The sequence below is a fragment of the Bubalus bubalis genome, chromosome 1, assembly GCF_019923935.1.
Source record: "Bubalus bubalis isolate 160015118507 breed Murrah chromosome 1, NDDB_SH_1, whole genome shotgun sequence".
In the NCBI taxonomy this organism is placed as follows: Eukaryota; Metazoa; Chordata; class Mammalia; order Artiodactyla; family Bovidae; genus Bubalus; species Bubalus bubalis.
This window is the reverse complement of record NC_059157.1, coordinates 47,741,325-47,765,552: the sequence shown is the minus strand read 5'-3', so window position 1 is coordinate 47,765,552 and position 24,228 is coordinate 47,741,325. Positions and strand designations below refer to the sequence as shown.

Below are 24,228 nucleotides of genomic sequence, written 5' to 3'. Positions count from 1 at the left end.
AGTGAATCCCAGAGATGTGATGGCCAGCGGTGACCCAGCCAATGGTGGTAGAATGAAATCTGCAACCCAGGGCCTCAAAGGCCAGCCCAGTCCTCTCGTGAGGGTGGAGGGGCCCGGTGGGGCCACAGAGCAATGGCAATGCGGCTTCATGCCAAGCTTCAGTCTTCAGTTGAGCCCCCTGGAGCCTGGGGAGCACCATCCTGGTCAATCTCGGCAGGACAATGACCCTCTTTGGGGAGAGGGTCTCGGGAGTCTCGGAGTCCAGTCTGGATCTCTAAAGAAAGGCACATTATCAATGAGCAACAGGACAAGGCTTCCAAAAACTAGACAGCTGCGGAATTAAGGTGCCAGGAGAGAGCTAACACCTCCATCAGCTGAAGCTCTTGCTCCAAGGTTCTGCTGTTTTGTTACTATTTAGTCGCTAAGTCATGTCTGACTCTCTTGTGACCCCGTGGATGCATCCCAGGGACTGAACCCACATCTTCTGCATTGCAGGCGGATTCTTTACCACTGAGCCACCTGGGAAGCCAAGTTAATAGCATAGGGAATAGCTGAGCTCTTAGAGTCAGGTATATCCTGGTTCAAATCCCAGCACCACCTACGTGTTGTATACCTGGCACCCACTCCTTAACTTTAATTTCTTCTGGAAAATTCCTACCTCTCCAAGTCACCAGAAAGATCAAAATTGATCATGTATATCCTGGATAACAAACTAACACAGAACCGACTTTGAAAAGTGTTCTTTTCATTTAGTTAGTGTTCTTGGACACAAACAGAGTGGGCAAGGTGGATTCAGGGATAGGACATTGTTTTTACAGAAATTAGAATACAACTTTATTTTCATCTTATCCAGAATTCTTTCAGAGCGAGAGAGCTGTGTGGAAGATATGTCTTCCTTCCCCAAGGTATCATTTTATTCTTCTCCTATAGGTTATAAACTGTCAGAATTTGTCAGCAAGAAAAAATTAAGAAGCCGGCTATAGTGACTCCTGTCAGCTCCTCAGCTTCATCAATCATCAAGAGCCGCTCTCCTAGGTCAGAGGAAAACAGATGGAATGTCAAGAGAAGAGTCTATTTCTATTGAGAAGATTCTGGCAAATTAAATCATTGCTGTCGCTCAGTTGCTCAGTCATGTCTGACTCTTTGAGACCCCATGGACTGCAGCATACCAGGCTTTTTGCCCTTCAGCATCTCCTGGGGCTTGCCCAAACTCATGTCCATTGAGTCAGTGATGCCATCCAACCATCCCCTTCTCCTGCCTTCAATCTTTCCCAGCATCAGGATCTTTTCCAAACCATTAGTCTCAAAAAAAGCCCAGTGTGTCATGACGATCTGTGCTGTGTTTCAGTGAACTCACATCTCTTTCAAGGGGGCAGGTCCTACCGAATGTTTCTGTTTCCGTTTCCCATAGTCGTCACCTTCATGAGGTCAGCAGGGTGGGTTACCATTGCTTCAGTACAGCAGGGGAAGAAATCAAGGCTGACCGGACCAGGAGAGTCTCAGGATTACAGGGCAGGGCCAAGGCCAAGACCAAGAATAGTCCTCTCCACTGTTCTAGACAAACATGGCAACCCCCTCCAGTATTCTTGCCTGGAGAAGCCCACGGACAGAGGAGCCTGGCGGGCTACAGTCCATGGGGTCACAAAGAGTCGGACATGACTGAAGCAACTTAACACATAAGCACTGTTCTAGATGGTTCCAGACTGTTCAACACTATTCCACACAGTTCTACAGTGTTACACATGGTCTGATTGTATCTTGGGACCCAAAGCAGGGAAACCTGAATGACTATGTCACTTGCTCACTATTTTCAAGCATACTCCAAATGTCTGAGAGATTTGTTGAGCCATTTTATCTTTGCTATTAATGAGGGTGACCCCCCTCTGACCGTTTTAAACCTCATTAACGTCTCTGGATCTCTTAGACACAAGGAAACTGGGTGGTCCCCTGCATGAGGTTATTACAGAGTTACCTGAAGGTCCTCCATGTACTCATCTCCCAAATAATAACTTCCCAGCTTCTTATTTCCTCGTTTGTCTCAAGTAGCTATAGAGCCGAGCGCAAAGGTTTATAGAAAAAAAACACAAGGAGCCTCATCCGTCATTAATGTCCTTCTGTGTGAGCGAGCTGATTAGAGATGTGTAAGGGAGAAAGGTCCCAAAGAGGTCACAGCGCAGCCCCTGGCTTCACAGATGGAAAAACGGAGGCCCAGAGGGGCCGTGGGCAGAATGGAGCCGGGGACAGTCTCTTCTCTTTGACTTTGGTGCCATTTCCAGAAAATGAGGTTCCTCCTGGGCTTCTTTCTATGAACAGGCCCAGGACACAGAGCCCCAGCTGTGTCCCCAGGGCTGGCAGATGCTGCTGGCAGAGTGAGTCTGCCTGTGGGCAGGACCAGCTGGGAGCAAGTCACTTCTCCACACCACAGTTTGCCCACCTGAGAAAGAAGGAAACATAATAACACCACCGACCAGGACTGCCCTGGAGGTCCAGCAGTGAAGACTTCACACTTCCAAAGCAGGGGGCACAGGTTCAATCCCTGGTTGGGGAACTAAGATCCCACATCCCACACAGCACGGCCGAATAAAGTAAAAATTAAAGAGCCAAAAACAAACCAAAAAATACTCACTGACCTCATAGGGCTATGGGATGAAATGGGGCTGTCTGAGTGAAAAGCTCAGAAGAGCCTGGTGGGCCACAACCACTCAGCAGACATGTTCAGTCACGCCCTCCACCCACCCACCTGACTCCAAGTTTTCACTTACATTAGATGATATTCTTAGACGCTTGGTTTCCCTGGAATAATTCATAGCAAAGAGGGGAAGATTTTCTTCTCCCGGCTGATCCTTCCCCATCCATTCATGTCTGGGCAGCGGCCGTCATGATCCCCAGTGGTCCTGGCCACCCTGGGGGTCTGGCCCTGTTCCCCTGGGAAAGCGATGGTCCTGGCAGCTCCAGGAAAACGGGCTGTTCCGTGGGCCATCGGCGGCCAGACATGTCCATGAAGATGGTGCTGTCCTTGGTTTCCTGAACAGCTCGCAGTCTGGCCAGTGGCTGCCTCCAGCCCTCTCCCCAGCTCCATGCCCCTGCCCCTTCCCCTTTATGGATTTGAGACAGGAGGTAGATGTGCCCCCCGCACCCAGTTTGAAGCAACTGGAGCTTCATTCCCCGAGGACTGAAACTCCAAGACAAAAATAGCAGGACAATTAAGGGAGATGGCTGGGCCCTGCCCAGACCACAGATTTCTCATTATCGGAGTCAGGAGACCTCCCTGACCACACATGTACAGAAAGACTCCTTGGAGGTCAAAGGGGAGTGATGCTAAGCTACCCACAGGCCTTTGCGGTAGGATCCATCTACGCTAAGAGATGCGTGCGCATCCACAGAAGGATCCTGAGATATACCAAATATGGACAGTGAGCCAGGCCAATCAAAATGATTGGCCAAAGGAAAACTGGAAGAAATGTCCATTTTAAGTGATTTAAATTGCCATGAGGGTACAACTCAGGCACTTGCTCTCTGATTCTGCCCATGTGTCTATCCACTCATATTGTACCCTTTTCCTCTTAATAAATACTTTCTTCGCTACTTTCCGTCTTTATGGAAATTCTTTTCTGTAAAGCTGAAGGGCCACACTTGTCACTGACCCCCTGTCTAGTGGCTAGGATCTGATGCTTTCACTGCTGTGACCTGGCCTCAATCTCTGGCTGGGAACCCAGGCCCTGCTCCAAGTCCCTGCAGGCCGAGCGAGGCCACTGCAGATTGGACAAGGCCACTGGAGATCAACAAGCTCCCAGGTCATTCTCTCCATGAGGGTGCTGCCTTTGGTAATACTCTGTTTCCTCCACTGGAAGAACCATCCCTCCCTGAATTTTTTCCCCACCTTTTCAGGTGACCAACTGCCACAGGACTCAAGTCTGTGATTCTGCCCCAGGGATCCTAACAGGGTAAGAAAAGCAAGATGCAAGAAGTGTATTCGTAGGTCTTTTATTTTGTGAGGTGAACAACGGCCCCCATGAATCACAGCACATTTGGTTCAGCTACACTGGTACACACAGAAGCCTATTAGAGCTCAGATTATTAGATAGGGGACAGATTTGATTGTGATAGACATTAGGTAACTTAAAGACGAAAGTGAACTGGAACTCTGTCTACTGTCTTATTGGAGCTTCCTCGATGGCTCAGTGGGTAAAAGAGTCCCCTTGCAATGCACGAGACACAGGAGATGCAGGTTCAGTCCCTGGGTCAGGAAGATCCCCTGGAGAAGGAAATGACAACCCACTCCAGTATTCTTGCCTGGGAAATCCCATGGACAGAGGAGCCCGGTGGGCTACAGTCCATGGGGTTGCAAAGAGTCGGACACGGCTGGGCAACTAAGCAAGCAGAAAAGCAAACCAGACTTACATTAGAAGAAGGAAAGAAAATAGAGTAAATCATATACAACTTGGGTTCCATGACATGGGGCCATCCTGGTGGCCCTGGCAGTGAAGACCACCTTTCTTCTCCTTCCAGCAGCCCCTTCCACCCACCGAGATCCCTCAACACCTAAGGGAGTGGGGGAGGTCGGCTGTCCTGCGGGCCTGTCCAAAGAGGCTTCTGGGTCCTAATGCCCGGCCCAGGAGGCCACTTCCCCACATGACTGAGAATGGGCGGGGAAAGGCTTAAGCAGGGAATCCCACCAGAGTTGAGGTCCTACCCTGTGGTTTCCACAAGACAAGCACAACAGAGTATGACACAAGGAGCCCAACACTGACCTAGAAAAGTTTTATCAAACTCAAGCTGCAGGACTGGGACCCCCTCTCCCTGCTGAGTGAAGCTGAGAGGCTGATTTTGTTGTTCAGTCACTCAATCATGTCCAACTCTTTGGGACCCCATGGACTGCAGCATGCCAGGCCTCCCTGTCCATCACCAACTCCCGGAGTTTACCCAAACTCATGTGCACTGAATCAGTGATGCCATCCAACCATCTCATCCTCTGTCGCCCCCTTCTCCTCTTGAGGGAGCCTGACCCCACCAGGGCAAGAGCCCTGAAAGACTGCAGCTGCTTCCCTGAGGGCAGGTGGAGTGGTGTGAGGTTCCAGGCAGCAGAGCTGAGAAAGGAGGAGGCTACAAAGCAGGCTTTGGGAGCCCGTGGGGCTGGCGAGAGCAGAGAGGTTGCAGCTAGTGTCCGCGGCTGTCTGGGACATAGCAGCCTGCAGCCACCCTCCCTTCCTTCAGCTTGGAAGGCTGCCTCTCCCTTGCTGTGCCTGCTCAATCAGAACTTCATCCTCGCTTAGTCACCTATTACCTCTCTTTCTTTTTTAGCATCAGAACCTTTAGCATCAGGTTTTATGAAGAGTCACAATGGGCTGAGACATACGAGTACATTCCCCAGTGCACGTGCACTAAGTCACTTTAGGCGTGACCCACTCTGTGTGACCTCAAGGACTGAAGACCCAGGCTCCTCTGTCCCTGGGATTCTCCAGGCAAGAATACTGCAGTGGGTTGCCATGCCCTCCTCCAGAGGATCTTCCCACCCAGGGATTGAACCCACATCTCTCAGGTCTCCTGCCTTGGCAAGCAGCCTTTTTTACCACTAGTACCACCTGGGAAGCCCACATTCCCCGGTATTCCTTTTGAAAAAATTATTTTAGCGTATAATTGATTTACAATGTGTTAGTTTCAGGTGTACAGCAAAGTGATTCAGTTATACATACACATGTATATTCTTTTCTTTTTCAGATTCTTTTCTCATATAGATTGTCACAGAATATTGACTAGAGTTCCCTGTGCTATACAGTAGGTCCTTGTTGGTTATCTAACTTATATATTATAGTGGTGTGTGTATGTTTCCCCTTTGGTAACCATAAGTTTGTTTTGTAAGTCTCTTTCTGTTTTGTAAATAAGTTCATTTGTACCGTTTTTAAAATTAGATTCAGCATATGAGTGCTATTTTTCTCTGCCTTAGTTCACTTAGTGTGATAATTTCTAGGTCTATGTGTGTTGCTGCAAATGGCATTATTTCATTCTTTTTTATGGCTGAGTAATATTTCATTGTATGTAGGAACTGCATCTTCTTTATCCATTCCTCTGTTGATGGACATTTAGGCTGTTCCCATGTCTTGGATATGAACATAGGGGTGCATGTATCTTTTCAAATTATGGTTTTCTATGGATATATGCCCAGGAGTGGGACTGCTGGATCATACAGTAGTTCTATTTTTAGTTTTTCAAGGATGCTCCATACTGTTCTCCATAGTGGTGTACCAATTTACATTCCCACCAATAGTGTCAGAGGGGTCCCTCCCAGTGACCCTTGAACCTAGATTCAGCCATGTGATTAATAAATATTGGTTAATAAGACCAAAGTGAAGGTATTAAGTGAGCCTTTAGAGAAAATTATGTAAAGGATGCTGGGAGGTATTCTTTTTTTTAATCCTCTGTCATTCCTTTTTCTTACCACTTGGAATATAGGCCTAATGGCTGGAGCTCCAGCAGCCATCCTGAAACGTGAGGTGATCTTGAGGGTAGAAGCCAAATATAAACTAGAGCAAAAAGCTAGAGGACTTACCAGAGCAGCCCTGGCATCGCCTATCCTCAGATTTCCTTTACAAGAGAGGGAAAAAAAAATTATCTTGTTTCAGCTGCTGTTATCTTGTGTTTTCTATCTTATGCGGGTGACCCTAATATTGATACACCTAGCCAAATCCACATACCCTGACAAAAGGAGATGAGAGCTCTTCTCACTGCATGTGGTCAAAGGTGGGGCAAGCCCCTGGAAATATATTTCCTAGTTAGGAAATGCAGATAAGAGTTATGCACCAATAAGTGTTGGGCCTGTTTTGATTATATATTGGGGTAGAAAAACTACCTCCAAATCTAGTGGCTTAAATCACCCTTTTATTATTTCTCAAGATCCTGAAAGGGAAAGTTGCTCAGTCATGTCTGACTCTTTGTGACCCCATGGATTATACAGTCCATGGAATTCTCCAGGCCAGAATACTGGAATGGGTAGCTGTTCCCTTCTCCAGGGGATCTTCTCAACCCCAGGATCGAACTCAGGTCTCCCGCATTGCAGGCGGATTCTTTACCAGCTGAGCCACCAGGGAAGCCCCAAGATCCTGAGGGTTAGCCATTTGTTCTCAGCCACCCAGAAGCGCTGGCAATGGACACATACTGATGCCACCATCCAACCAAGGAAGGAAAATGCTCCCCGGGGCAAAAGTGAACAAAAGCAGCTTGCAGCATGAAAGCAATTGCTCAATCCTGCTAACAGCCCAGGAGGAAGTCCAAAAGGAGAAATGGGAGGCTGTCTGGTGGCCGGCCTCTCAGTGGGACTTACACAGGTCCAGCAGAGGAGAAGGGAAGGTTTGGCTGCTTTCTCGACAGGCTGGAGTTGACCTCCCACAGAACTTGGCATCCAGTGCTAATCGGAGGCTGGTGGCAGATGGGCGCTGGCTGTCTGAGGCTGTGCAGTAACCCAGGAAACTGGGAAGAGAGAGAATAGGGGTCAGTTACCAAATCCACTAGAGCTTCCCAGATGGTGCTAGTGGTAAAGAAACTGCCTGCCCATGCAGGAGATGCAGGAGATGTGGGTTCAATCCCTGGGTTGGGAAAATTCCCTGGAGGAGGGCATGGCAATCCACTCCAGTATTCTTGCCTGGAGAATCCCATGGACAGAGGAGCCTGGTGGGCTACAGTCCATAGGGTCACAAAGGGTCAGACATGACTAAAGTGACTTAGCACACATGCACCAAATCCACTGTGGATGTTAAGTTTCCTAAAGTCACAAAAACATCTTAAGAAAGTCTCTAATTTAGGCAGCAAAACAGTCTGAAGGTGATAAAGGAACATGATGGCTGGAATCCACTTATTCATTCAGCAAGTACTTATCCGGGAGTTTACATGTTCCAGGCACCATCCTAGGCTGCAAGAACAAAATTATGTATAATATGATTTGGAATAGGAAGGGCTTCCCAGGTGGCGCAGTGGTAAAGCATCTGCCTGCCAATGCAGAGACGCTGGTTCCATCCCTGGGTTGGGAAGATCCCCTGGAGAAGGAGATGGCAACCTACATCAGTAATTTTGCCTGGAAAAATCCCACGGACAGAGGAGCCTGATGGGCTACAGTCCGGGGGGTCACAAAGAGGCAGACACGACGGAGCACACAAGCACGTTGGAATAAGAAAGAAAACAAAACTCAAGGGCAAAGGCGTGAGGGTCTCCACATGTTTCCAGGGTCAGGGAAGGCAGCAGGGATAAGATGACGGGAGAAGAAATCGGCAGAAGGGTGAACACCGAGAGGCTCTGCCGGGAAGGGGCTGCAGGAGAGCAAACCAGGGGACAGTGGAGCCGAGGCGGGGACAGGGCTGGGTGTTGCAGGAAGGTCCACGGCGCCTGCAGGGCAGGGATGCTGGGCGTGCAGGAGAGGCAGGAGCAGGGGTCAAGAGGCAGGCCTCTGTCTCCCGGGGGCCCTCCAGCACAGGCGCCAGACTTCAAAAGTGGCAGTTGGTTCCCCAAACATGAAAAATTCAAGGGCAGAATTGAGTGGAGCCATTGGGTCCTTGGATTCCACCCTAAGTGTGTTGGAAAGCCTCCGCGAGCTTTTGAGTGGGAAGGACCGACCTGACCTGCTTACATTCTCCTCACCAGGGCCGCGTGACATGTAGGATCTTAACTCTCTGGGTATCAAACCTGCACCTCCTGCATCAGCAGCACCCACCAGGCTCCTCTGTCCAAGGGACTCTCCAGGCAAGAATACTGGAGCAAGTTACCATGCCCTTCTCCAGGGGAATCCTCCCGACCCAGGGATCAAACCTGTGTCTCTTATGTGTCCTGCATTGGCAGGTGGGTTCTCTCTTATTAGTGCAATAAAATAAACAGAATTTTATTCCCTGAAAGTCCTGTTGGGGCAGGCATGGCATGCGCCTAGAAGATACAGAGTGACCATTGGCAAAGATACACTCAAGTGAAAAGTGTATCAGAAGAGGGTGAATTCTGTTACTGGGATGGTGGGGGCGGGGGGGGGTGGGTTTGGGCAAACACGAATAGGGCCTGGGGCTGGCTTTGTGCTGAGTGACTGTGTGATGAAACGAGGAGCCAGAGAGGGGGACAGGAAAGGAAGGGAGCAAAAATTAAAACCTGTAATAGATGTTGGCCGCATAGCCTAATGGATAATATGTCCCTTCGGGGTCGTTTGTTTGGATTTTTTTGGTGGCTTAGGTGGTAAAGTATCCACCTGTGGAGTGGGAGACCTGGATTTGATCCCTGGGTTGGGAAGACTCCCTGGAGAAGGGCATGGCAACCCCCTCTAGCATGCTTACCTGGAGAATCCCCATGGATGGAGGAGCCTGGCGGGCTACAGTCCATGGGGTTACAGAGTTGGACACAACTGAGCAACTGAGCACACTAGATGTTACTGAGAAGCGGTTGGTGGAGAGTCTGGGCTACATATGATTGAGGGCGATGTGTGTGGTGCCGACTCAGAGGCCATGAAGCCACACTGGCATGGTGGCCTAAAAGCAGGAGACTCGCAGGGTGTGACCGAGAACAATTGCACCCCAGAGAGCATGGCGAGGCCTCTCGAGCAGCAGCAAACCCCTCTGCCCCCTCTCTGCGACACTAGCTCAGAGCAAGCGGACACAAGTGGAGGAGACCAGAAGAAGCCGGCAGGGGCAGGGGAGCAGCCAGCTGGCTCGGGCCATGCTGGGCACAGGAGATGGAACGAAGCTCCTGTCTCGATCTAGGCTGGCCCCTGCAACACTGCTTGCCTGGTCCCTGCTACTCTCAGCACCCCAGGATTTTACACCTGAAGACCGCTAGCTGCCTCATTTCTTCCCTGGGACAAAAGGCCCAGGAGTCCAGCTTTATGGATGAGCGGGCAAGAACATGAAAATGCAGGTAAGTCCCTGCTTTACGAAAGCAAGTGAAACCTTGCCCTGATCGCTCTCCATCGCTTTAAATGGATCCACCGTTAAATCGGGAGGAATCAAGCGAGCTAATAAATGGTCTTGCTGCTCTCCCCGAGTGTTATTAACACAATATAATACTTCCTGTCTCCTCATTTGGACTCAAGCAGCTGCCATGTGCCAGGGAAACAAGGGTCATAAAAAGGGATGAAGGAGCATGAAATTGGCCCTGACCTTAGCCTCCAGGCAATGTGGGAAGCAGATCCAGTTGCCACAGCTGCTCCCCTTTCCTTCCCATTAGTGGGAGGAGATGACGGAGGCCAAGTCCACCCAGGGGAGATTCTAGAACATTCTGGCATTCCAGCGACTGGGAGCCTGGATGGGGGTCCCATCCTGGTGACTAAGAACTCATCATTCCACACGCTTCCTGGAAGGCTTTTTCCAGGAAGAAGAACTGCTAGTCTCCTGGTCTCCATCCTGTCCGCATGCTAACGTGTACGCCCATCGAGGCAGGACTCACCAGGTGAAAGAAGCGGAGTTCCTCCCTGGCTGTCTTAGTCTGGGCTCTGCACCCAAGTGAGACTAGACGGGCATCCGCTTTCTCTGGGCCTTGGTTTCCTCACCTGCAAAATGGGCAGCTGCCCTCTCAACTTCGCAGGAATACCGTAAGGCTCACAGGAGATGACAGATGTGAAAATGGTTAGCAAAAAAATAAGGGCAAGGGCTTCCCTCATGGTCCAGTAATCAAGAATCCGCCTTGCAATACAGGGGACACGGGTTCAATCCCTGGTGTGGGAAGATCCCACATCAGCTCAGTTTAGTCGCTCAGTCGTGTCCGACTCTCTGTGACCGCATGAACCGCAGCACACCAGGCCTCCCTGTCCATCACCAACTCCCAGAGCTTGCTCAGACTCATGTCCGTTGAGTCGGTGATGCCATCCAACCATCTCCTCCTTCTCCTCCCGCCCTCAGTCTTTCCCAGCATCGGGGTCTTTTCCAATGAGCCCCACATGCTGCGGGGTAAACAAGCCTGCGGGCCACAACAAGAGAAGCCATCGCAGTGAGACGCCTGCAGACCGCAACCAGAGAGCCGTTCCCGCTCGCTGCAACTAGAGAAAGCCCATGCGCGGCAAGGAACACCCAACACAGCCAAAGCATTTATTAAAATAAATTAAATTTTAAAAAAAGAGCAAGAGGGTCCATGGGCAGGTCACACAGCCATCCTGGTGGTGAGAACCGGCCAGGCGGCTGCCCCGGCAGGACATCTGCCCGCACACTTCAGCAGCTCAGAGCTCGCTCTGTCCCCTCCACCAGTCCCTGTGGGGCAACCCTGGGTTGTGACATCTCTGAAAACATGTTTTGGACTAACTGACAGGCCAGAGGAAGGCAGCGTGCCGGTGTCTCAATCCTTCCACGAACTGCTTTTGAAGACGGAAGACAGCAGAGAGAGGGTGCGTATCACCATGGCTGTGGCTGGCAGTTGTCCCTCTCTGCCCCTCTTCCCGCTGCCCGCCGCCCTCCGGGCTTGTCTTTCCACCCTGTCCCCATTCTTCATTCCACCCCCTGGGGCTGGCCAGCCCCCCGCCCTCCTGTCTTCTCTGTACAACCAGCCCTCTAGGTCCCCCTGCTTACCAAACTCTCCTCCAAGAGGCCTCAACTGTGAGCAACCGCTCCCTCTTCGAAACTCTTAACGCCTCGCCCTCTTCCGAGCCCTGATTCTCAGACCAGCAGAATCGGTACCACCTGTGCATGGACTGCGCTGAAGCATCTCAGCATCTCAGGCTCCACCGGCTCCCTGCCCAGGCTCTGTAAGTTAAGTTAGCTGCTCAGTCGTCTCCGACTCTTTGCAACCCCCTGGACTGTAGCCCGCCGGGCTCCTCTGTCCATGGAATTTCCCAGGCAAAAATACCAGAGTGCGTTGCCATTTCATTCTCCAGGGGAATTTTTCTGACCCAGGGATTGAACCCAGGCCTCCAGCATTGCAGGCAGACACTTTACCATCTGAGCCACCAGGGAACCTGGTGGCTCCGTGTGCTCTGGACCGTAGCAGCTCTGATGCCCTCCCAGCTCAGCCATACCCCATAACCTGACATGGCTAGTCAGGGGTTCAGATGTGTCTGCCCCGTGCCCTCAAGTTGATTAGAAGTTACTAGAAGGCAGTGAGCCCACTCGTTCATTCAAGTGTTTATGGAGCACCTAATAGGGAGGGGTCAGCCCTGCTCAAGGCACAGGGCACAGAGGAGAACACCACTCCTGTGGAGCCTCCAAACTAGAGGGGGAGCAAACAGGCACATGTGCGTTGTTCGTGGGCAAGGACTTCCCTGGTGGTGCAGTGGTTAAGAATCTGCCTGCCAATGCAGCGGACATGGGTTTGATCCCTGATCGAGGAATATCCCACTTGCCGAAGGTCAACCAAGCCTGCAAGGTGCAGCTACTGAGCCCGTGTGCCCAGAGCCCATGCTCTACAACAAGAGAAGCCACCGCAATGAGAAGCCCTTGCATTGCCTCTTGAGAGTAGCCCCTTATTGCCACAACTAGAGAAAGCTCACATGCGGCAGTGAAGACCCAGAGCAACCAGAAATAAATGAATAAAAACTCCATATCCGTGGTCCAGAGAAAGCATTCACTTAAAGCAAACACAACTGGAACACCACCTTAGTCTGAATGAAAACCTTAAAGTAAGCCCTTCCATGGTACCCGGCATATGGTGAAAACTCAATAATATTAGCTACTGTTATCATTTTGCCTGTTGCATGCTAAGTTGCTTCAGCCATGTCTGACTCTTTGCAACGCCATGGACTCTAGCCCACCAGGCTTCTCTGTCCATGGGATTCTCCAGGCAAGAATGCTGGAGTGGGTTGCCATGTCCTCCTCCAGGGGATCTTCCTGACCCGGGAATCAAACACGCATCTCCTATGTCTGTTGCATTGGCAGATGGGTTTTTACCACTAGCGCCACCTGGGAAGCCCCCCATTATGATTTTACTAAGCAGCTACTATGTGCCAGACTCTGGGCATGGCACCTTCCTCATATTTTCTCCTAACCTTTATAACAGCCCCAGGAGATAAACACTGTTATTCCCATTTTACTGATGAGGAAACTGAGGCTCAAATAAGTCCTGCTGAGGCTACAGGCTAGCTGCTATCCACCAGCCAGGCATCAGGACTCTGTCAGACATAAACAGGCTGAGGCTTTGAGCAGAAAAGCCTTATTTCAGCGGAGATTTGCATGCTCAACACGGGTGTCTTCACCGGAGTAAACATTTCCAGGTCAGAGCGCCTTCGGGAGAGGAAGGAGGTGGCCCCCCAGCTCCAGTCTCCTTAACTGCACCCTGGGAAGTCTGCACACTGCCTTTCTTTCTCCCCTCCTGGTGGTCTAATCTGGAGTCAGATCCAGCCGCTGGCTCTCGCAGATGGGGAAGGACTGCCAGCCAACAGGAAAACAACAGGTGAGCCTCCAAACAGTCCCCTTCTGTGCCTTGGGCAGGGTGTCTGCCCGGGCGACCGCAGGGCCCCGCTGACTTCTAGAACCTTCTGTCTCTGCAGGTGTTTTAGGAACTTGGCCTCAGCGCTTCAGTGACCCATATTTTATTACCTTTCAGGTTTCTATAATTCATCATTCAGTCCCTTCTGAAAACCTAGAATGAGAGTTTAGCAGCTCAGAGCCCCGGCCTCTCTCCATTCTCTCCCCAAACACATCAGCTTGTTTGTTCCCTTTCATCCGGGCTCTTCCTGTCGCATTCTGCCTGTTCAATGGGGAAAGAGTGAAACCGGATGGCTGGACCCAGTGCGGGGAAATGACTTCAGAGCCACCTTTGTTTCCCTCATTCCTTTGAGCACACTTGGCCCCCGCGTCTCTATGAAAGGGCTTGTTTGAACCATTTGGAACATCTCGCGAGCGGGAGATGCTGTGGCCAGAATCGCTCACATCTTTTCAGGCTGCCTGAGACTGGGTGAAACTGCCAAATTTTTGCAACAAAACTAACCATGACATTGGACATTGTGTTATAAATTAGCCACAGCCTTCCAAGCAAATTGTCTCTTTTCATTGTGTCAGTGTAAGCCTTTGGAACGTTTGGCTCCAGCTACTGACTTCGGAGAGACTCAGAGAATATTTTTGTTCGGCCCCAAACCAGCCCTTCAGACACCAAGCTGCATGGGTAATATATGTATCTTAGTTGACAGCTCTTCCTACCACACTTACTCAGAAGATTCCTGTTGGTTATATTTCATTTCTCTGCCTAAAATTCGGTTAATGGGCTTCTCAGCTTTGATGTAGCAGGAACCATCTCCATTTGTCTTTGAAACAAAAAGATGTACTTCTCTTTTCCTAGGCTTTTCATGGTGATTATTGGAAGTTTCTTTGAAGGAAGAGTTCTTTTCAGAACTCCAGTGAGAGTTATTAAAATGTGTTATTACGTTGCTCTAGGTGACATATAGAATTTCAGCATTCGGTACTCACAGAAGCAATGAAAATTTCTATTTCTGTTAAATCACTCTGTGTTTTTTTAAGAAAGAAAACATCTACCCATCTGCTTGAGCTCTGTCACCAACAGCCAGATCAAGTGTCTGTTATTAAAAGGAAATCTGAAAAAGAAAAAGCTCAAATACTATGTCATTTCTTTTCTTACTTTTCGTTTAACTTTTTTCCACAGAGAAGATGGCAGGGGACACATTTGGACTTAAAAAATAATTTTGAAGTAGTAAACGTCATTAAAATTGAGTTGAGATGACATTTATCGGAAATAGAATAAACCTTCTTACAATATGTGCAAAACACACCCGTTACATTGATGATCCATTTTTATTGGAGTAGCGTTGATTTACGACATTTGTTGGCTTCTGCTGTGCAGCAACGTGATTCAGCTATAGATCTGTAATGTTTTAACCACAACAGAGACCAGGCACTGCTGCCTGCGCCCCTCCTCCCTGGAAGGGGGGACACTTGTGACCGTCACAGAGCGTTCAAGCAACATCGTATGTATGGGCTTCCCTGGTGGCTCAGTTGGTAAAGAATCTGCCTGCAATGCAGAAGACCAGGTTGGATCCCTGGGTGGGGAAGATCCCCTGGAGAAGGGAATGGCTCCAGTATTCTGGCCTGGGGAATCCCATGGACAGAGGAACCTGGCAGGCTACAGTCCATGTGGTTGCAAGGAGTCAGACATGATTGAGCGATTAATACACACACACACACACACACACACACACACGACACACATTAACAACGTATCAGTTCATAACAACTGAATCAACTTGCACTCCCTTTTAAAACTGAACAAATGTCTATTCTTCCTTATTTTCCCAGTAGGAATCTTTATTTAATCTGAACTGTTGCTAAGCATGACTTAGAGTCTATTGAGATGGTCCCCGGCTGAGAGGTATCCACAGGTGTCCAGGGATCTCTGTTCTACCAAGAAAACCTGCCAAGGGTCAGCTGCCTCCTCCCTGTCTTCTCTCTCTGCTTCTCTCCTCTGTGCCCCCTGCCTTCTGCAGCTCCTTCCCTGTCTCCTGTGTTCTGGGCGGAGTTCTGCATGGACAGGATGGGGAGAGTGATAACAGGGTGAACAGAGATGCGCTGGCCACTTCTCAGAGGGCCACAGTGTACATGTCAACACTTCTTGGGTAATGGAAGCTTTCCAGAGAATTCTGCCCTTCTTAGGAGAAAGCAGCACTTTAAAGTGAACCCTGGTCTCATTACAAGTCAAGCTCCAGCCAGTTTCAACAGCATGTTTCAGCAAAGATGACTTTTTACACTTAGCTAGCCTTCTTCGAGAAGGCAGTGTCTCCAGGGAAGTCAGGGGGACTTTGCAGCCTGTCTGTGCTTACAGAGGGGGTGGGTGATACCACACACCCATTGAGGCTTTGGGGTCCCATCGTCTGCCACTGCAAAAATTTCAGCTTCTCCACCCAAAGCAAGGGTGGAAGGCAGGTTTGGGGGAACAGGCAGGGGATGTTTTAAGTTTCTACGCAAGAAAAAGGAAGCCTGCCACACGTATCTACTTGGGGTGAAAGGAGTCACTAACACACACACACACAAACACACACACACACACACACACACCCTTTAGGCAAAGACAAGAGTGGTTGTTATGGCGGATGTAAGTTGCTCCCCAAGCATGTCCTGAATGTGGGAGGCCACTGCAGCTGGCTCCCCTGGAGCCAGCCCACAGGGCTCCTGCCAGGGGCTACAATGGCCTGCTGGCCCTTGCCAGCTGTCACACTCTGCATGCCGCTGGAGCTCTGCTCCAGCAGAAGGGGCATCCAAGTAACCAGCTTCAACAGGCACCAAGTCCTGTGCCCATGCTAGGCCTTCACAGCCACCCGGAGCCCTCTCCTAGGGCTTGGGCAAGAGCACGTTAATATACACTGACCAGCAGGTCCTACTGATGGTGTCCCGGGGAAGAGAAGGGATCCGTCCTTCCTCAGGACAGAGATCTGGGGAGGTTCAGGACTCCAGTAGTCATGTATGGATGTGAGAGTTGGGCCATAAAGAAAGCTGAGGACTGAAGAATCGATGCTTTCGAATTGGGGTGCTGGAGAAGACCCTTGAGAGTCCCTTGGACTGCAAGGAGATCCAACCAGTCCCTCCTAAAGGAAATCAACCCTGAATATTTATTGGAAGGGCTGATGCTGAAGTGGAAGCTCCAAAACTTTGGCCACCTGATGCAAAGAGCCAATTCACTGGAAAAGACCTGGATACTGAGAAAGATTGAGGGCAGGAAGAGAAGGGGATGACAGAGGATGAGATGGTTGGATGGCATCACCGACTCGATGGACAAGAGTTTGAGCAAACTCTGGGAGATGGTGAAGGACAGAGAAGCCTGGCGTGCTGTGGTTCATAGGGTCATATAGCCGGACACAACTTAGCAACTGACCAAAAAAGGGGGGAGCGCTAAAGAGAACCATCAGGGACACCTCCAGGAAAGAGGGGCCTGTTGCGGGGAAGAGCAATTTGTGTGTTTCCATCTCTGATCCCTGGGCACCCCTGTCTGTGGAGGGGGATTTTTTAAGCCACTGTCCTAGGTTGAGCTTCCCAGGTGGCTTAGGTGGTAAAACATCTGCCTACAATGCAGGAGACCCGGGTTCGATCCCTGGGTCAGGAAGATCCCCTGGAGAAGGGCATGGCAACCCACTTCAGTATTCTTGCCTGGAAAATCCCATGGATGGAGGAGCCTGGTAGGCAGAGTTGGACACGACTGAGCGACTTCACTTTCACTTTCCTAGGTTGAGCTTCTGTCTTTTTCATCCACTTCTTCTTTCTGCTGGCAGGAGAAAGCTCCAGGGTCCACACCTAAGATGTGGGCAGAGGAGGAAGCCAGAGGGTCCTCAGCTACAGGACAGTGGGGTCCTCAGGGTGAGGGCAAGATTTGCCAGAGGAGGCCGGTGTAGGTGGGATCCCAGGAGCCCTCTCTTCTAGGACATGCCCGAACCCATCAACTCCCCCATACTGGCTTGGCCCAGGCTGTCTCCTCCATCCTTTCACCCTGTCCCCAACCCTCTTCATCGTGGTCCCCTCCCCAGCTTCCTGGAGGCCTGGTCCAGCGGGAGGGAATTCTGGAAGCTGCTTGCCGATGGGGCAGTTCTGCCTGTCCTGTCTGAAGGTTAATCCTCAACCCCAGAAACTCATCACCCTCTGGGAGCCTTAGTTTCACCATCCACAGCAGGGATTTTAAAAATGCTCAGCTCCTAGGGTTCCCCTGAGAGTCAAATGCAAGTGTCTGTGAAAATGCTTTGAGAAACAGGATGCCTTAACACAAGGGCAAATGATTACACCCACACTTACCTGCTTGAAGGGTCTTGGTAGGATCCCCTAGCTAGCACACTTGAGGGACTTACTTAGGGAGAGAGGAAGAGGCCTCAGAAAGGATCTGAGTCCCCTGCAGAATTATATGGACAAGAAGGAGAGAGATCAAGGAAATCACCTTGAAAGTTTCAAGCGGGTCAGTTCAGTTCAGTTTAGTTACTCAGTCATGTCCCACTCTTTGCGACCCCATGGACTGCAGCATGCTAGGCCTCCCTGTCTATCACCTACTCCCGGAGTTCACTTTTAAGGTGATTTCCTTGTGGAGGTGATTTCTCTCCTTCTTGTCCATACAATTCTGCAGGGGACTCAGATCCTTCCTGAGGCCTCTTCCTCTCTCCCTAAGTGAGTCCCTCTAGTGTGCTAGGGGATCCTACCAAGACCCTTGACTCTCTGTGAAGCCTAGGGGAAACTCTTGGATTAAAGCTCCATTTTCCAATGGAGTTTTCGCACATTTCAAGGAGGAACCTGTGAGCTAATGGAGATTTCAAACCAAATACTCAGACACCCCCAGGACACACTGTCGTTGCAAAGCTCTGGGAGGATAAAGAAATGAACAAGTGGTTCCCACCCTCAAAACAATCACAAGTAAATGCAGGGATAACCTCCACATAACACAATCTAGGCTACAGGGAAAAGCTGCCAATGGTTTGCCAAGAGTGATGAGGGGAAGAAGATGAGAAATCACCAAGACTTTGAGAAGAAAGTAAATTGGAGCTGAACCCAAGGCCTGGACAGGATGTTACAGCAAAACTGGAGGTCAGACTCTTGAGAGTCCCTTGTTCTGCAAGGAGATCCAACCAGTCAATCCTAAAGGAAATCAGTCCTGAACATCCATTGGAAGGACTGATGCTGGGGCTGAAGCTCCAAAACATTGGCCATCTGATGTGAAGAACTGACTCACTGGAAAAGACCCTGATGCTGGGAAAGATTGAGGGCAGGAGGATAAGGGGACAACAGAGGATGAGATGGTTGGATGGCATCACTGACTCGACAGACATTAGTTTGAATAAGCTCTGGGAGCTGGTGATGGACAGGGAAGCCTGGCGTGCTGCAGTCCATGGGACTGCAAAGAGTGGAACACAACTGAGCAACTGAACTGTACTGAACTGGAGGTCAGAAGCAAAGATCAAAGTGGGATATTGGGACTGACACATACATTACTGATACTATGTATAAAATAGAGAACTGATGGGAATATATTGTGTGGTGCAGGGCACTCTACTTCATGCACTGTTGTGACCTAAACGGGAGGGAAATCCAAAAGGGAGGGGATATATTCCTGTGTGGCAGATTCATTTTGCTGTACAGTAGAAACTGACACAACATTGTAGAGCAACTATACTGTGATAGAAATTAACAACAATAAAAAAGAAGCAAAAGGTCAGAGGGAGCCTACAGGGAGAATGTTAATGGAAGAAAACAGAACAAAACAGCCCTGAAATCAGCAAGCACAGCCAATGGACCACGAGAGCTGAAATCAGTCCCTGCAATGATAGGTCCTTCAACAGCATCCTTCTTCTTACACGAAAGGGGACCATGGTGGAGAAGCTCATTTTCTCGAAGTTAGCGTCAACATCAGTGCTGTCCAGTAGACCTCTCTGTGATGATGCAGTGTTCTCTGTGCTGTCCAACAGATGGCCATGACAGCCACGACTAAGCACTTGAGGCAATGCTAGTACAGCCAAGCAACTGAATTCTAGCTTCATCTTAGTTTAGCAAATTAAATTGTAACAGGCACAGGTGCTGGAGGCTACCATAGTGGATAGTGGAGGTTTAGATACCAAAAGGTACTCAGCCTATGCTACTCTCCCGTGGGATGATGACAAGCTGCAGTAGTATCCCCTGGTGCTGGGGAAGAAAACACTCACAGCCACCAAGCGATGCTCTTTCATTTAGGGAAGAGAAAGGTTCAGTTCTACCCTGCACAGATACGAGTGTGTGGGTGAGTTGCTGTTTTGTTATTTTGGCTGGCTTTTTTAAATATTTTTTTTCTGATAAAAGGCAGATTTCTGTGTTTTTGTTTAACCAAGAATCGAGTCACTGATAAAGTGAATACGTGTCCCTTTGGGGTAGGAAAGAAGCTCCTTAGTCCCTAAAGCCCTTTTAATCAGAAAGAGAAGAGAGAAAGAGGCTGGAAGTAAACATTCTAATGCTACTGGTCCTTGAGCCCAGAAATTTGGTTCTCAAAGCCTTGAAGAAAATCACATATTTATAAAACACCTGTTTCAACCATTCTCATAGCAGCTTTATTTGCAATGGCCAAAAACATGGAAGCAATGGTAATGTCCATCTACAGAGAACTGGATAAACAAAACATGGTATATACATACAATGGACTGTTACCCAGCCTTAAAAAGAAAGGAAATCCTGACACTAAAGCTGGGATGAACATCGAAGACATTATACTACTGAAACAAGTGTCATTAGAAAATAAACACGGTGTGATCCCCTGTAGGAAGTACCTAGAGTAGCCGGATTCATAGAGGAATAATGGTTGCCAGGAGTTGCAGGGAGGATGGGGGACTGCTTAGTAAATACAGAATTCCAGCTTTTAAAGACGAAGAGTTCTGCGGATTTGGATGCACAACAATGTGCCTGCATGCAATTGTACGGTTACATATGGTTAAGACGCTAAATTAGATGTTATGTGTATTTGACCACAATTTAAACCAAACCATTGTGTATCCTGAATATTCATTGGAAGGACTGATGATGAAGCTGAAGCTCCAGTACTTTGGCCACCTGATGCAAAGACCCGACTCATTAGAAAAGCTCCTGATTCTGGGAAAGATGGAAGGTCGGTGGAGAAGGGGACGACAGAGGATGAGATGGTGGGATGGCATCATTGACTCAACGGACATGAGTTTGAGCAAGCTCCGGGAGATGGTGATGGACAGGGAAGCCTGGCGTGCTGCAGTCCATGGGGTCGCAAAGAGTCGGACACGACTGAGCGAGTGAACAACAAACAACAATATGCATACGTATACAAAAAAAGCAGAGACAGAGAGCACAGGAGCTTTTACCCTCACCATGCCAACACCAGTTCTCCAAGAGCCCCACTCCACCCGAAAACGCGCGTCCCTGCCTCCCTCCATCCCCCGGTTGGGGCGGGGGCAGGCGGGTAGCGGGTGGAGTGTCCTGTGATTTTCCGTCTTGCGTCTTGCGCTCACAATCATCTCCTTAAGCCGCGCCAGCGGTACCTAGGCTCCCGCCCCGCGTGAGCGGGCGGCCAATGAGCACGCGCCGGAGCCGCACCTCGCGCCCGCATTGGCTGCGCCCGGCAGCCCGCGACCCCGCAGGTTCCCAAGCCGGGTTTAAAGCGGTCGCGCGCGGGCTCCTGCCCTGCCATCCGCTCCCAGCGCGCAGGTCTGCGGGGCGGGGCGGCCTGCTGACAGGCCCACCCCGGGGCGTTCCTGAAGGGCGCCTCGGCCGCCCCCACCGTTCCCCCAGATGTATTATGCGGTTTCCCAGGCGCGCGTGAACGCGGCCCCCGCGAGCATGCTGCGGCCGCCGAGGCCGGGAGACGTGCCGGTCGGGGCCTCCCTGTACGAGCTGGTGGGCTACCGGCAGCCGCCCTCCTCGTCCTCTTCTTCCTCCCCGACGGGGGCCGCTCTCCTCCCCAAGGCTGCGCGCGAGAAGCCGGAGGCGCCCGCCGACACGCCGGGCACGGGACCCGGGACTGGGGCGCACGCGGGCGGCGGGCCCCGGGCCGATGCCAAAGAGGAGCAGCAACAGCAGCTGCGGCGCAAGATCAACAGCAGAGAGAGGAAGCGGATGCACGACCTGAACCTGGCCATGGACGCGCTGCGCGAGGTCATCCTGCCCTACTCGGCGGCGCACTGCCAGGGCGCTCCAGGCCGCAAGCTCTCCAAGATCGCCACGCTGCTGCTAGCCCGCAACTACATCCTGCTGCTGGGCAGCTCGCTGCAGGAGCTGCGCCGCGCGCTCGGCGAGGGCGCGGGGCCCGCCGCGCCGCGCCTGCTGCTGGCCGGCCTGCCGCTGCTCGCCGCCGCGCCCGGCTCGGTGCTGCTGGCGCCCGGCGCCGTGGGGCCGCCGGATGCGCTGCGCCCGGCCAAGTACCTGTCTCTGGCGCTCGAGGAGCCGCCGTGCGGCCAGTTCGCGCTCCCCGGCGGCGGTCCCGGCGGCGGCGCGGGCGGCCCTGGCCTCTGCACCTGCGCCGTCTGCAAGTTCCCGCACCTGGTCCCGGCCGGCCTGGGCCTGGCCGCTGTGCCGGCGCAGTTCTCCAAGTGAGGGCCGGCTCGGGCGCCACCTCGGCCCGGCCTCCCGCCGCCCAAGCCGGGCAGAGCCAGGAGGGCACTGCGGACCTCCTCGCCCAGAGACAGGGACTGCTGGGCGTCCCCTTCCCCGCCCCCATCCCGGGGAAATTAAAGTGACCTGAGCGGATGTTCGACAGAGCGTCGGGGCTCTTTAGGGTTCTGGGTGGCTTCCAGCTGCTTTGCGCTCACGTGCGCGCTCTCACCTTCACCCCGCGCCGGTGTCTCACGGTTCCTGGAGTCGTGCGTTTTGCGAGAGCGATGCGGACTTTAGGGCGCCGGGCTAGCCCGGTGCGGCGGTGGGCCTACACCTGCCGAGCCAGGGAACCAAGGGGCTGCTCTCGGAGGGCGGGGGGCTGGGGGTAGACTTGGAGGTGTTTCCTTCTCCTCAGCCAGAGGTCACAGGCACTCTTGTTCACCAGCAGCCAGTCCCGATTAGAGGAGGCTGGCTGACCCTTGGGAAGCCGAGAAAGACCACGCTGTCAGTGCAGACGGCCTCGCGCATAGCAGACGGACAGATAGACCCTCGGCGGCCAGACGGTTGGCATCGCGGTACCGCGGGAGGGACGGTAACAATTCCCAGGTCGATGAGTGTGCTGGATTGGAAAGCCCGCTTTCATACCCCGTCTATGAGAGTGCAGTTTTTTGAGAATCGCAGAACCGGATGTTTTGTCGCGATGATGCGCTCTTAAATCTGAAATCTTCTGAAAAGGGCTGTTTGCACCTCGAGATTCTTCCTTTTGTCTCCCCTTCCCGCGGGGGTAGCGTAGGCAACATTTAAGCTTGCTTGAAAACAACCACCTTTCCCCGCCGCAGACGGGCTTCCGGGCGTACTCAAAGAAAATAGGTAACAATGCGTTTCGCGGTTGCCGGCTTGGCAGAAGGCAAGATCTCTAATTAACGTTCTGCCTCGTTAAACAGGGAGGGGCACCAGGGACCCCGCTGCAGTGGCCTCGGCGGGGTGGCGTCTTCTGCGTGGTCCCTTCGCGTTCGGGGGGTCTTGGACCAGCGCGTGGGGCAGGTCTTCTGGCCCCTTCGCGATGGAAAAACTACACTGGTTTGTTATAGACGTTAGCAAATTACTTCATCCAAGATGACTTCATGATCTTTCAGCAGCTTGCTTTGGATTTTAAGGTTTCGGGGTTGTTGATAGCAGCCGAATTTAACTGGCATTTTATTTTTTTTTTCCCCTCTAACTTTGTTTCCCTGCGCTGTGAAGAATCAACAAAATAAACATGTAAGGGCCTTACATTTTTTCGTCTGATTTGTTAATAAAAAAGTCCTGGTACCCTGATGGATTGAGAACCTCAGGATGAAGGGTAATAATTAAATGACTCCGGTCAAAAGGTTTAAACCTGACTTCCTGGTTTGTAAAAACTAATCCAATGAAGTCAACTGTTGGTCAAGTTGAGAGGCATCTGAAGGGGCAGGCAGGTGAAGGGGTGGATGAGGAGAGAGGGAGGGATCCCAGGAATCAGTTCTTAGCCAAACTTGGTGGGGGTGGGTCTTTTCACTTTGGCCTCTGAAAAATGGGTTATGAAATATATTTATGATAAACTTACTTTACATCTCATCATCTTTCTCAGAAATCTACCATTTCTGTCTTAGTGGACAGAAACTCAAAGCTGTGAGCGTTCCCTCCATCATTTAAATCAGGTTGGAGCCGTCTCCTAGGAAATTGTGACCTTGGAAATCATTTTATTCTAACAGGTGAAGAAAGCTGTTCTGTCTGAGGATGTGATAAAGAAATTGGAATGTGAACTTGCTCACAAGTAGTATTTAAATATTCATAGTTACTAATGAAATCCAGCCACATTTAAAGGTAGGGGGACTGTAGGGATGAAGTAGTGTCCCCTTTAACCTGCGGGAAATTAAAGGCCAGAGAAGGCGATTTACTCAATTTTATCCACACTGGCTAGTCTGAATCATGTATACATTTAGGAAAAAGAAGCATTCGCTTTGGGAACACAGATGGGGTTGGTGGGAGGGAGTGCCAGCAGGATGGAATTTTCTTCTCTACCACCCTTGATAAGTGTCTGTTTACTCAGGGAGGATGGGCAGGAGAGGATGTGAGGGAAAGTAACTCTATGGTTCCAACCCATTTTAGGGAAGAATTTCTCATTCCTCCTGACTCGGCCATCAGAAAAGTCACAGGCTTCTATTATAACTAAATTTGAATTGTAACCTTCTGTGTATTTAATGGCTGTCTTTGCTTACTTTGCATCTTGATGATGCACAGAAAGAAAACAAACAACTAATCAAGGTCC

The 24,228-nt window shown here is 50.9% G+C and overlaps 1 protein-coding gene and 1 long non-coding RNA gene across 2 annotated transcripts; one reads left to right on the top strand and one right to left on the bottom strand.

Annotated features, from left to right (window-relative positions):
* Positions 1–825: 825 nt before the first annotated feature.
* Positions 826–11,680, bottom strand: LOC123332905. The gene is made up of 3 exons (XR_006550074.1): positions 11,517–11,680; positions 7,319–7,464; positions 826–1,031 (listed from the first exon to the last, which is right to left on the bottom strand). It is a non-coding gene; the product is annotated as an uncharacterized LOC123332905 (long non-coding RNA).
* Positions 11,681–20,618: 8,938 nt separating this feature from the next.
* Positions 20,619–23,210, top strand: OLIG1 (oligodendrocyte transcription factor 1). Its single transcript, XM_025281513.3, has one exon. The coding sequence runs from the start codon at positions 21,138–21,140 to the stop codon at positions 21,936–21,938; it is 801 nt and encodes a 266-aa protein (XP_025137298.1). The 5' UTR covers positions 20,619–21,137; the 3' UTR covers positions 21,939–23,210.
* The last annotated feature ends 1,018 nt before the right edge of the window (positions 23,211–24,228 follow it).

Excerpts from the sequence above, each read along its gene's own strand:
- OLIG1 (XM_025281513.3), top strand. The coding sequence starts at position 21,138 with ATGTATTATGCGGTTTCCCAGGCGCGCGTGAACGCGGCCCCCGCGAGC.